Source organism: Chionomys nivalis, chromosome 2, assembly GCF_950005125.1.
Source record: "Chionomys nivalis chromosome 2, mChiNiv1.1, whole genome shotgun sequence".
In the NCBI taxonomy this organism is placed as follows: Eukaryota; Metazoa; Chordata; class Mammalia; order Rodentia; family Cricetidae; genus Chionomys; species Chionomys nivalis.
Genome location: NC_080087.1, coordinates 1,437,580 through 1,450,766, shown reverse-complemented (window position 1 = coordinate 1,450,766; position 13,187 = coordinate 1,437,580). Strand labels below are relative to the sequence as shown.

The following is a 13,187-nucleotide window of genomic DNA, read 5'->3' as shown; positions in this document are numbered from 1 at the left end:
TTTTCTTCCTGCCTATACTTTTGAGGGAAGAAATAGAAAGAAAATACAAATGTATGTTAACCTCTGGGTATCAACAAATAGAACACAATTCAGTTATTTCTCATCCATTTTATAGTATGGAAATGTTAGAGTCCTGATTCTTTCTTTCTTTTTTTTTTTTTTTTTTTTTTGATTTTTCGAGACAGGGTTTCTCCGTAGCTTTTTGATTCCTGTCCTGGAACTAGCTATTGTAGACCAGGCTGGCCTCGAACTCACAGACATCCGCCTGCCTCTGCCTCCCGAGTGCTGGTATTAAAGGCATGCACCATCACCGCCCGGATCCTGATTCTTTCTTAACCTATCTTAATGACAAATATTGGCATTATCTGAGATAGACAGGTGAGAAACTGAGATGAGTCTATGCACCACATTAATAATGAAATGAAATAAACACAGATGTTAGAGACACAGATTTTACATGAAGGAAATATTATTTCTTTATTGTATTAAAACACAAATTATTTTAGTTATTTGTTTTCTGAACAATCAAATGAGCTTAAAACACTTTATTGATTTATAGTCATTGATAATAACTTTGATAATGAATAAATAGGCTTAGTTATAGAAATGCAAAACCAAAAAAATTTTAGTAACAACTAAGACAGCTATTTTTTGTTTGGTTTTTAATGTTTTTAATTGAACTAAAGTTACATGAGTTCCCCTTTCCTTTCTTAAACTAACATCATGCATGTTACCCTCCCTTTTAACAGCATTCCATGCTAAACTCTCTATTTGAAAGCAACATTTTACCATATTCTGTGTGTGTGCAAGTGCATGTGCAAACATACATAAATATAGAATCTATTGACTTTTTTGTTGGTTGTATTTATATAGTTTAAAGACTAGTCATTTTTCTTGCTCTATTCTATTTTATGTTGTAATTTACTGAGACACAAGATAACATTTATTTGATCATTGCTATTAGAATATGTTATGTTTGCAATAGTAGTCCTTATCCATCGTTAGTAGTGGCCTGGTACCAAAGTATAATTCTTTTGACAAGTTAGATGGCTAAAACCAAGCAGCATCCAAAAAAATTATCACATAAAGCTGGGTTTAACTATTCACATTTTTAACAATTAAAAAATGCAATCAGAATGGAGCACAATAAATGTTCTAAAATACATCTGTTTTCTAATATGCATATGTGCATTTTCATTTTTGTTTTTCTTATATGTATATGCATATTTCTATGTTTTTAGTGAGCAATAGCATTTCAAAGACAAATACTTTTACATTATTCAGATTGTGTAAATAATATGAAGAGTATTTTATTATATATAAACATTGCATGCATTATTTGTATTTAAGTCACTTAAATCCACATAAATGGCCATAAAAAAATAGAAGTAGTTCTGTCTTACATTGAAAGGTTAGAATAAAATTGTGAAAAATCTATGTTGGTATACTAAAACATTTTAGGAGAATCTTGATTCTGTTTAAAAATAATATTTATTCATTGGCTTTAATAATCTTTTAAATTGAGCAGGCAATAAAATCATCCCTGAAGAAATGTTTTTAACTAAGAAAAATTAAAACTGCTTCATTTTTACCCTGATTCTGAGCATACAGACATGTAGAAACCCACCTGAGAAGAGCAGCTCTTAGTTTCCTGAACTCTGCACTATTTTATTATGCCATCTGTCATGTGGGACTGAAGGTTGTGAAATCATTTCCCCCTGGCTTTGGTGTAACCAATTAGTATCTTCTCCTATACTTTCCTCTGAAAATACATCACCATTTTTAGCAAACATGTAGCTTCAAGTGTTCACAACTTTATTTATTTCAGTAAGGATACTACTAGATACACATATTTGTATACAGGTATATGTACAAATGTATATGTGCATATATATTCATATGTATGTGCATATGCAATCACACACATGTACATATATATGTACACAGTTGTGTTTAGGTAGATAAAAGATAGATAAATAGATGATAGATAGATAGATAGATAGATAGATAGATAGATAGATAGATAGATAGAAAGAAAGGTAGATAGATAGATGATAGATAGATAGATAGATAGATAGATAGATAGATAGATAGATAGAACTTAGTGAGTATACATGATAAAGTTGTTAATTCTCTACAGTCTCAGGATCCATTCCTATCTTTACTTTTGAAAGTACTCCTCTTTGGTTAGTAATAAAGTTGATGATCTTTATGGATAAATTATTTTTGAATATGTGTTTTTAGTTGTAGTGAATGTCACGGTCACCCAAATTTCATAACCACAAAATATTTTACTTTAAAATATATTTATTGAAAATAGATTCTTTTCTCATGCAATATATCCTGAACATTGTTTTCCAGCCCTTCCATTTCTCCTAGTTTTCCCACCTTCCCTCTCTCCCAGACCCACTCTCCAATTATTTTTCAAAAAAATAACAGATCTTTCAAAGACAATATCAAAGCAGGACAAGATAATACACAATAAGACAAGGTAAAAGCCCTCATATTGATACTGGACAAGGCAACCAAATAAGAGGAAAAGAGTCTCAAGAGCAGGAAAAAGAGCCAGAGATACATTATGTTGGAGGGAGACAGAAATAATACCCGTGGAGTCCAAAAGAAGGTATTGAATTCACTATGGTTACACCTAATTTGTTCTCAGGAACTGAATTTACAAGGGTATCATGTACTCTTAAACACCAAGACATCTCTCCATTCAAGTAGGATATATTTTAGGGTGGTATAATTCTCTTCTTTTAATTCTATGTGAAGTTTCACTATTTAACTTCATTTGTAACACATTTTCATTATTTAACTTCATTTGTAACACACCAGTTACAGTTTTCCACAGTCATTTTGTATAATTAATATTATAAAAATAATAACTCTATCAAAACTAGTTTACAGATCCAACACATTTTCAATCAAAATCCTCATTTCAATCTTCACAGAAAGAAAAAAATATCTTGGAATAGAAAGAGAATCACAAAAGACTCAAGATTCAGAAATCTTGACTGAATAGAAAAATGCTGAGACTATTGCCAGTACATATTTTAATATATTTTACAGAGTTAGAATAATAAACAGAATATCATAATACACTAATAAAATTACACCTGTTAGAATCAAATAGAATACCTAAGCGTGAGTCCTCCTAAGTACTATCATCAGATATTCGAAAAAGAGGTAAAAAACATAAATTAGAGAAATCATAGTATGTTCAGCAAATGGAACAGAAAACCGGATGTCCATGTGAAGAAGAAAAGAATCAGTCTTGTCTGTATGGTTGTACAAAAATTAATTCAAAATGTTCAAAGATTTAAATGCAAAACCAGAAATCCTGCATTTGTTATAAGAAATAGACAGTGCCGCCGGGCGGTGGTGGCGCACGCCTTTAATCCCAGCACTTGGGAGGCAGAGGCAGGCGGATCTCTGTGAGTTCGAGACCAGCCTGGTCTACAGACCTAGTTCCAGGACAGGCTCCACAGCCACAGAGAAACCCTGTCTCGAAAAACCAAAAAAAAAAAAAAAAAAAAAAAAAAGAAATAGACAGTGCGCTGCAAGATATACAATAGGAAGGGTATTTTATAATGTAGCCTCTGTTTTTGAATTGAGCCCAAATTTATAAACCTGAAATATAAAATTATAATTATAAAATCCAAAAAACTTCTGCTAAGAAAGCAGTCACCCAAGTGAAGAAGAAGCTCATAGAATGGGAGAAATATTAAACCAATAATATACATGGCCAAGATTACTACGTGGATAAAAAAAGGAACCCCCAAAGCAAAGTCATGGAGAAAAGTGAGTCAGTTACAAATGGGGTGCTGAACTGAGCATTTTCATCCAGAGATATAAATGTAACTGAGAAATATTTCAAAAAGACATTCATCAGCTTTAGCAATTAGGAAAATGAAAATTAAAACATACCCATTGCTCAACTGTAGACAGACAAAATAGCTTATAGGGATTTTCTTTTTTCTTATTTGAATCAGAAAATAAGGCAATATGTTTGCTTAAAGAAAATAGCATTTCTGACTGAAAGGTGAGTAAATCATTGTTTTAAAATTTGCTACATTAAATATTTTACTAAACTCAAACTATATATAGATAAGATCTGATTTAACCTCAATAAAACTAAAGAGCATTGTGTTAATATAAAATTATCATTTATCATTTTTTCTGAAATTCACAGGAAAAATTGACACCAATTTTAATTCAATTCCATCTAAACTAACAATGATAATATGTATAATTAAATACATTTTCTCCCACGACAAGCCGTTCAAATTTATATTACTTTTTTTAAGACTTTATGTGTTTTTATTTAATGTGTATCAGTCTTTTGTGTGTCTTTGAGTATGTGTACCACATCTATTCTAAGCACACAGAGCGACCAGAAGAAGGCATCTGAATGCCGGGAGTACAGTTACAGATAGCTGTAAGCTCACCAGTTTGTGTTAAAATTCTAACCAGTCCTCTGCTAGAGTTAAAGTGCTCTTAGTCACTCTCAACTTTACATCACTTTTAACATACTATGTATTTGAAATGATGCATGCGACATTCTGTCTCCCTTGGGCTTTTTTAGTAACATAGACACTTCACCATTTGAAATGCTGAAAAGATCATTAATGAAGTTTTCCAGAAACTGAAAGTGGAGAGCACAGTGGGAGAACAATTTGACATATGCTAAAATTTATTCTAGGAACAGGTACTGTAGATAGCACACATTGTGTGGATCCATCAAGTGCCAATTAAATAGTGTATGAACTGTATACCAATTAAATATTCTAATGGTAATTACAGAGACAAAATCAATGAAGCATTTCAAAACTGGAAGATGAACTGAATACAACTGTGTTAGAAGCATTTCATAACAGTAGAAATTTCATTTTCATTAGATACTGGTTCAGTTAAATAAAATGTAGATTATATTTTGCTGTTTATATATATAATTTTTATATATTTTAAAATATAAAATTAATCTGAAATATTCATTTTGACAAATCAAGTTGATGACAATAGTAAGGAATTGTAGTGTCATTTTTAATGAGAAACTTACTGTACCCACAGGGGGATATAAGTCCATGAATAAAATTAATCATGTTTTCATAGCAACAAAGTCTAAGGGGAAAAGACACAGGAATATAAATCCCAGGTGATATATAATACAATAAAATGTTGTCATCCATGCTCTCCCACCAAAAATCACCCTACCTCAGTTAAGCTCCTGAGATTCCAAATCCAAAAATACAAAATTAAAAATTTAGAAGGGGCCTAAATAATTTTTAAATTGATTAAATTTCATAGTCTACTTCGGCAATATGTTTAAAATCTAATAAAAAAGATATATTACATTCAGAGCAGAAAGATTCTGACTGTACTTAATAGTACCTATTGAACCATATTTTAATTATTTTCCTTAACAGATTATGTATCTACAACTGTGTGTAGATACATATGTGAAATCAAAGGCTATGCTACTTGTCTATATTTTTCTCTACCATTTTATAAAATTTTATTGAAATAAAGATTCATATATGTCTCTTTTATGGTCCTCATTGTCGTCTAGGTTATCTGGGATTGTGAATTGTAGGCTGATTTTCATTGTTTTATGTCTAAAAGCCACTTGTGAGTGAGAATATATGTTGTTTGTCTTTCTGAGTCTGAGTTACTTCACTAAGTATGATGTTTTCTAGATCCATCAACTTGTCTGCAAATCTCAAGATGTCATTTTTTTCAGCTGTGTAGTACTCCATTTTGTAAATATACCACATTTTCCTTAACCATTTTTCAGTTGAGGGGCATTTAGGTTATTTCCAGGTTCTGGCTATGACAAACAATGCTGCTATGAATATAGTTGAGCACATGTCCTTGTGGCACAATTGAGCATCCTTTTGGTATATACCCAAAAGGGGTATTGCTGGGTCTTGAGGAAGGTTGTTTCCTAATTTTCTGAAAAATCACCATATTGATATTCAAAGGGTTGTACCAGTTTGCACTCCAACCATCAATTTAGAAGAGTTTCCTTTACCCAACAACCTCTCCAGCATAAGCTGTCATCAGTTTTTTTGATCTTGGCTAGTCTTACAGGTGTAAGATGGAATCTCAGAGTTGTTATGATTTGCATTTCTCTAATAGCTAAGATTATTGAGTATTTCCTTAAGTACTTTTCCTTTCAGCCATTTTAGATTCTTCTGTTCAGAGTTCTTTATTTAGGTTACTTGTATCATTTTGTAGCCTTTTCCTTTGGAAGATTAGAAGATTTATTCTTTGGTTCTAATTACTCTCCTAAAATATACAATAATATTTATGGTCAACACATCCCAGTTTTGGAAACAAAAGTAATCATAATTGTTTCTTACCATGTACTAATAAGCAAGAACTTTGCTGACAAATAGTAGAAGGTGGTAACTCTTTTATTCATTAGTAATATAGTTATCATTTCTAAAATTAACAATTTTTCATAGCATCTTGATGCTTTAGAGATAATTTTATGTATAACTGAATATTAAATCCAGTGAATTTAAAACTGCAATATCTCACCACTTAGTTTCACTAAAAAACCCTGTCTTGGAAAAAAAGGCAAGTATCAAGAACAGCATAGCCACTAAGTAGACAAATAGTTCATGCACTAATGTATTGCCACAGGCTTGCTTGAGAATAAGAGGTTAGCCACAGAAGAAGTGGTTGATTTTTATTAGAATTGCAGAAATGTAGAGAGAATAACTGAAAGGTTTGTCCAATCTGGAATGCCACCGAGCCAGGAGTCTGTGATCATCTGAGTACTCTTTATTGGGTTCATGACTAGATGGTAGTATAGAGAGTTGCATGCTGTGGGAGAATGTTCTTGTATACTGTAAAGATTTGTAAGTCATATTTGTTTAATAAATTGATGATTGACCAGTAACCAAGCAGAAAGTGGAGGCAGGGTGACCAGTCTAGGAAAATTCTGGGAAGAGGAAAGGAGAGAGACAGTCATCACTTTGATTTGGAGGACGCTAGATGAGAATGCCTTACTGAGAAAAGGTACCAAACCATGTTGTTAAACATTGATAAGAATTATATGTTAATTTAAGTTACAATACCTAGTTAGTAATAAGTCTTATAGCTAAGAGGCCAAAGAGTTTATAATTAATATAAGCCTCTGTGTGGTTGTGAGGAGCCATTTCCCCCCAAAATTATTATAAGGATCATTGCCCTGAGAAGGTTGCAGAGGGCTCCACTTCCAAATTGTATTGAGAATTGTTTTATTGACAAAGCTTATCCCACATCCAAATTAACTGTTAATAGAGAGCTATCTGTTAGCGGAACCTGCCTCACATTCCAAACTATCTAGAGAACTAGGTGTGTCAACTCGTGACTTCCTGACCAAGGAATCGTGACTTGACCAATGGTGACCTCCTGGCCAATGACCTCGTGACCGGCTTGGACCACGTGGCAAGATCCCATGCCCCAGCCCCCCAAGCTCCTCATCCAGGGGCTATATAAGCTGCAACCATGACTCTAATAAACAGAGGCTTTGACAAGAACTATGCTTGGCCTTCTTCCTCTCTCTTGTCCATGTCTTCTCAGGTAGCACTTCTCCATGGCCCTGGAGTTACTGGACCTGCCAGGCAGGTTACAGACCCTAGACAGAGTGACCTGCCAAGGCGGTCTACATGTGGTTATTTAGGATTGACAGCTATAGGACCAAATGAGACAGATATTTTTGACTTCAAAATGTGACCTTGAGAAGGGATTCTAGACACAACAAAACAAAGCCAAATGCAGTTTCTTTACAATGGCAGTCTGTTTGATGGTGGTGATCTGAGGCATGGCTCCCTTAAAAGGGGCTTCCTGATTTAGTGTTTGAAGTAAAAACTGTTCAGCTCCTCTAAGAGGCCCTGCCTCTAAAGATGGTGATTATGGGAAGCTAGCAGCATATGTCTTGGTAGTGAAATGGAACTAGAAATTCCACAAAGTGGTGACAAAAAACATGGCTCCCTCTGGTACCAATGCCATGAACTAGACTCTCAACAACTAAGGAATGAGGTGGAGGCAACTATCAAAACCATGGTTTTAATCCTAATCATGCTGAATGTCATATTAAAGATTCATGTGTTCATTTAAATATAGAGATATACAGTAAAGACAGATTCAGATGACAAAAATCTCTAAATGGTTTATAGTACATGTTTAGAAGTACATGTAGATTTGGGAAAGAAAAACAAAAAGGATAGAGAAAGTCCTTTAAAAAGGAAATAGAGTAGTTAAGTATGATGGCACATACCCTTAATCCCATCACTAGGGAGGCAGAGGCAGGCAGATCTCTGAGTCTGAGGCCAACCTGGGTACTGAGTGATTTTACAGGACAGTCAAAGATATACAGAAAAACCCTGTATATAAAAAAAAATCAAAAATGAAAATAGAAATAGAGCAAAAAACATGTAAAGATGGAAAACACACAGATAATCTGGATACTGTATGTTGTTGTGTTGTCTTTGAATTGTTTGACTGCTGAAGAAGGAACAATAGCTGCTAAAACACACTTGACTGTTGAATTAATCCAACCTATATATTTTGAAAATACTTTGCCTTCAAAATTTATTTCAAAATATATATTACTTTGGAGAAGAGTATTAGCTTTTGTTTTCATAAGAAATTAGTGGCTGTAAAGTCATTCTTGGTTAAGAATAGTAATGTTTGATCAAGGATTAGGCCCTGAAAATTCTCCAATGGTAATGGATGGCCCAGATGATCCAACATTTGAGAGCATCTCTCTTGCAGTTTCCTCTGAGTTCTGCATCTAGAAAAGCTTTAAGGCTGCTGGTTGAGATTATCAATAATATTCCTGTCAAGATTCGATCATAATTCTAAATTTTCTTTGGGTCCCCAAAGTTTATCAGCTCTCCTAATCAACAGGAAGTATTCCTAGCAAACTATGCCCACATTCCCAAAAGGTGATTAGGACCGGAGAGGGAGGGGGAGGTGGAGTGGAGGGAGTGGAAAGGAAATGAGAGGAGGTAGAAATTTTTAATAAATAAATAAATAAATAAAATTGCCATTTGAAATTCTTTCCTAAAAAGCGATCAATGAACTCATTAGTTTATCTTTCAATTAATATTTACTCTCCAACATTTCCCTTTTCTTCACATTTCCCAATTTTCTAGATTTTACTTCCATTATTTAAACAATTACATTAGATAGCAAATGTAGTTTTCTATATAATGTTTGAGTCTCTGTAGTTATGAATTGGGAGAGTAGGAATTGCAATTTTCAACTTTTATAGAAACTGATTATATTAATCTTTCCAGTATTTATTGACCAGCTGACATTTTGTTATTTCCCTAAAGAAAAAAGGGACAACATGGCAGCAAAGAGGAGGCTGTCCTCCAGTCATGATTTAAGAGATGTCTATGATTGGTACACAGTTCACAGTCAAAACATTGATGCTAAATGGAAATGAGTTATGCTCTTTGAAAACTGTTCATTTCTGACAGATTTTATGATGATCAAATGTTAAAAGTATTTCTTAATCGTTTTCTAAATTTTCATATTAAATATTAAAATACTAAATAAATACTACTTAAGATAAAAGACTTTTATTAAAAGTAATTGTCAATGATAACTTAATGTTATATTGTGAAAATATCGCATTTGAGTACACAAAATGAATGAAAATTGCTAGAAAAACTCATATTACTAAACTATGATTTCAAGGAAAAAAACTAAACCATGAGGTTATTTTTAAAAAGTAAATTATGAAATGTTTAAATTTCCTTTTCACCTATTTAATTAAATATAGTACTTATATAGACAATTGCTGGAAAAGAATGAGAAACATTAGTTTAAATTACTTTTATGGTAGAATTAGGAACATTATACATGCTATATTTGGTTGAATAAATATTGCTTTAAATTATTTTTGAATTGTTTAAAAATAAATTGTTTTTTAACATAAAAAAATTGTCGTTCCAGAAGATTGAAAAAGTACAAATGTAAAAGCCCTCATGTAATTGATTTCCACACAGAGGTCAAATCACCTTTCTAAAATACTAAAAAGGCATCCAACATTAGTGAGAGGTTTTGTTCATCTATTACTACAGGAAATCTTTTCATTTGTTTTTGTTCTGTTTTCTTATTGGGTATGGAAACAAAGTTCCGTAGGTAAAAATGAAATGGCTGGTTATTTCACAGTATGTATAGTACATCTTTCAACAATAAATAAATTTTATTTGTAATTTATTATCATTGTGAAAACAATGATTACATACTTAAATGAGAAGAGTCCTAGAAATGTTATACATACATACATACATAAAACAAATATAAAAAATATCTTCTAACTTTTCACACTCAATTACTGTTAATTCTTTATATTATAATTTCTCAGTATCAATTTGATATCCTTCTTACTTGGGGATAAACATCAGAGTCACAATAGTAACACCATATCTACAAAATTCAATGAACAGAAGCAGCAAGTTTGGGGATAAATATAGTTTATGGAAGTTTTAAGATCATAGACATGATTTTATTCTAGTAGAAAATTGCTAATGGAAAGGAAAATGACGAATAACACAGAACCAAAGAAGACCACCATCTCATTCAAAAAGATAGCCACACAGAGTAAGTGAATATACAAAGGGAGCGATGTCACAGAAGTGACTGATTTTCTAGAAACCCTAAAATGACAAAGAGAACATTTGCAAGTCTTCTCTGTGCAAACAAGGATTCTGCTGACATAAGAGCCCACCACTAACTGGGTACATAGACCAGATATTAGCAAAGAGGGCTACAGAATTCCATGTAACCGTAGCTAGGAAGTAGCATTCTGTGGCATCCAGAATAAGGTGTCCCAGTATCACAGCTAGTTACAGAAATTAATTTAGACATTAGTAAACACACATTATTTTCGAAGTAACAATTTTCTCAGTGCGGCAATCACGTCCTTGTTCCTAAGGCTGTATATCAAGGGATTAAACATGGGAGTCACAATGGTGTAGAATAGAGAAAACAGTTTGTCAGTTCCTGGAGAATGTGTGGACTTTGGTCTCAAGTAAGTAATCGTGGCTGATCCAAAAAATAAAAACACTACAAGCAAATGGGAAGAACAAGTGGAAAAAGCTTTTGCTCGTCCTGTGGCTGTTGGCAGCTTCAGAATGGTAGCAATGATTTTGCTGTAAGAAGCAAGTATCAACATAAAAGGTACTGTAGCAATGAAAATAGTCACTAAGTAGACAGACAGTTCATTAACAGAAGTATCTTCACAAGCTAGTTTGAGAATGGGAGGTAAGTCACAGAAGAAGTGGTTAATTCGATTAGAATTGCAAAAACTTAGAGAGAATATCTGACAGGTTTGTGCTACTTGGAATGGCATTCCACCAAGCCATGAGCCTGCAGCCAGCTGATTGCATTTTACTGGGTTCATGACCAAGGGATAGTGCAGAGGGTTGCAGATAGCCACATAGCGGTCATAAGACATCACAGCCAGAAGGAAACATTCAGTGGCTCCCAGAATAAGGAAGAAGCATGTTTGTGTGGCACAGGCCACCTTGGATATGTTTCTATTCTGAGTACCAATGTTGTACAGAATTCTAGGAAGAGTGACTGACACATAACAGATTTCCAGAGAAGAAAAGTTTGCCAGGAAAAAATACATGGGCTTCTGTAGTGCAGGATCGAGGATGGTTATCACAATTATGGAGCTATTTCCAATTAGGATAGTGATGTAAACTAAGGAGAACATTCCAAAAAGAAACCCCTGGAGGTTGGGAAGGTCAGAGAATCCCAGGAGGATGAAATGTGTGACTGTGGAGGCATTGTCCTCTGTTCTGATCTCTGCATGACCCATACTTTGAGATGATTTAGTTCAAATTGGAAGTCACGTGACTGCATTTGTTTGTTTGTACTGCATATAAATTACAACCCAAACTTCTTAATTTTCTGAAAGAAAAAAAATATACAAGCATACATCTTATATGTTCTGTTAAATGTTGAGAAAGTATATTTCTTGCTAGTCAGAATATGCAATAAATACTCTCTGAATTTTCTGTTACTTTATACAGTTAGCATTTTGGTTGTTTTCTATTATTATGCTTGCTTTTACTTTACTCGTCAATGAATCAAGTTCAAAATTTGAGTTAATATTCAGCTTAATAATGATTCAGTCTTTTAAATGACTTTTTATCACTTCCCAAATAATTTGTTTCATGCTTATTATATTGAGGTTAATTTAATAAATTATTAAATAATACACAGGTATTATTAAATACAAGAGTAATATACCAAAGTATGTAAAATGCTTGAGGGATAATATATATTGACATTTTAATATAATCCTTCTTTTATGGGTTTGATGGTTTTATATATAGGTTCCTTTAGTACACCTGTACCCCAAATATAATACAGAATTTAAAATATTAAACTGTTTTTTTCTAGTATACAGATTGTGAAAACCAATGTTATAAATTTTATGCATATTGTAATGTTTCTGTCCTTAAATTGGAACTTAGGACAAAATAAAGAATGTTGAGGCCTTTCTATCTCAGGATGCTGAATGGTCAGAAGCTGCCCCATCTTCTCCCACCCATCTGCACACATTGTGATGGAAGTGTAACCTAAGAGGTGCATCTCTCTATTTTGAATAAGTGTATATTGTAGCAGAACTGTGTCTACCACAGCTCACTTTATGCTGCTCTAAGTCTTCCATATATACTCAGATTTGTATGTATACAGCTAGACTACTTGGTCCATTCTTCCATTTTATGCATTTCAGGGGGCTTATGCTTGAGAATCCTGGATGATTTCCTTAATTTTTGTATGATTCATTTACTTCCAGAGAAGTATTTCCCCTTTAAAACTCTTTACCTCCATTTTTTTACTTCTCAAAGTTTCATTGTAAAACTTCCCAATACTTAGAAATTTTTGAAATTGTTACGTAATAACAAGCCCAAATATTCCTTTATTCCAAGTATCACAAACACAACTCATTATACTCCTTCCTAATCTTTCATCTACCTATTCTCTCTCTACTCATGTATCCATTTATTTTCAATAGTAGATATATTTTCTCTTATTGTGTGCAGCCATTGGGAATAAAAAGATTATCCACTCTGCTAGATAATACTAACTGTATTATTCTCCTCATTATATTAATAAATTTTCACATTCAGTCATTTTCAGGAAAGGATGAATAAGGAAAGCAA

General features: G+C 33.0%; 1 protein-coding gene across 1 annotated transcript; it reads right to left on the bottom strand.

Annotated features, from left to right (window-relative positions):
• Positions 1–10,888: 10,888 nt before the first annotated feature.
• On the bottom strand, positions 10,889–11,833 carry LOC130870008 (olfactory receptor 10AG1-like). The gene has a single exon (XM_057762574.1). It carries the CDS (start codon positions 11,831–11,833, stop codon positions 10,889–10,891), a length of 945 nt encoding a protein of 314 aa, XP_057618557.1.
• Between the last annotated feature and the right edge of the window lie 1,354 nt (positions 11,834–13,187).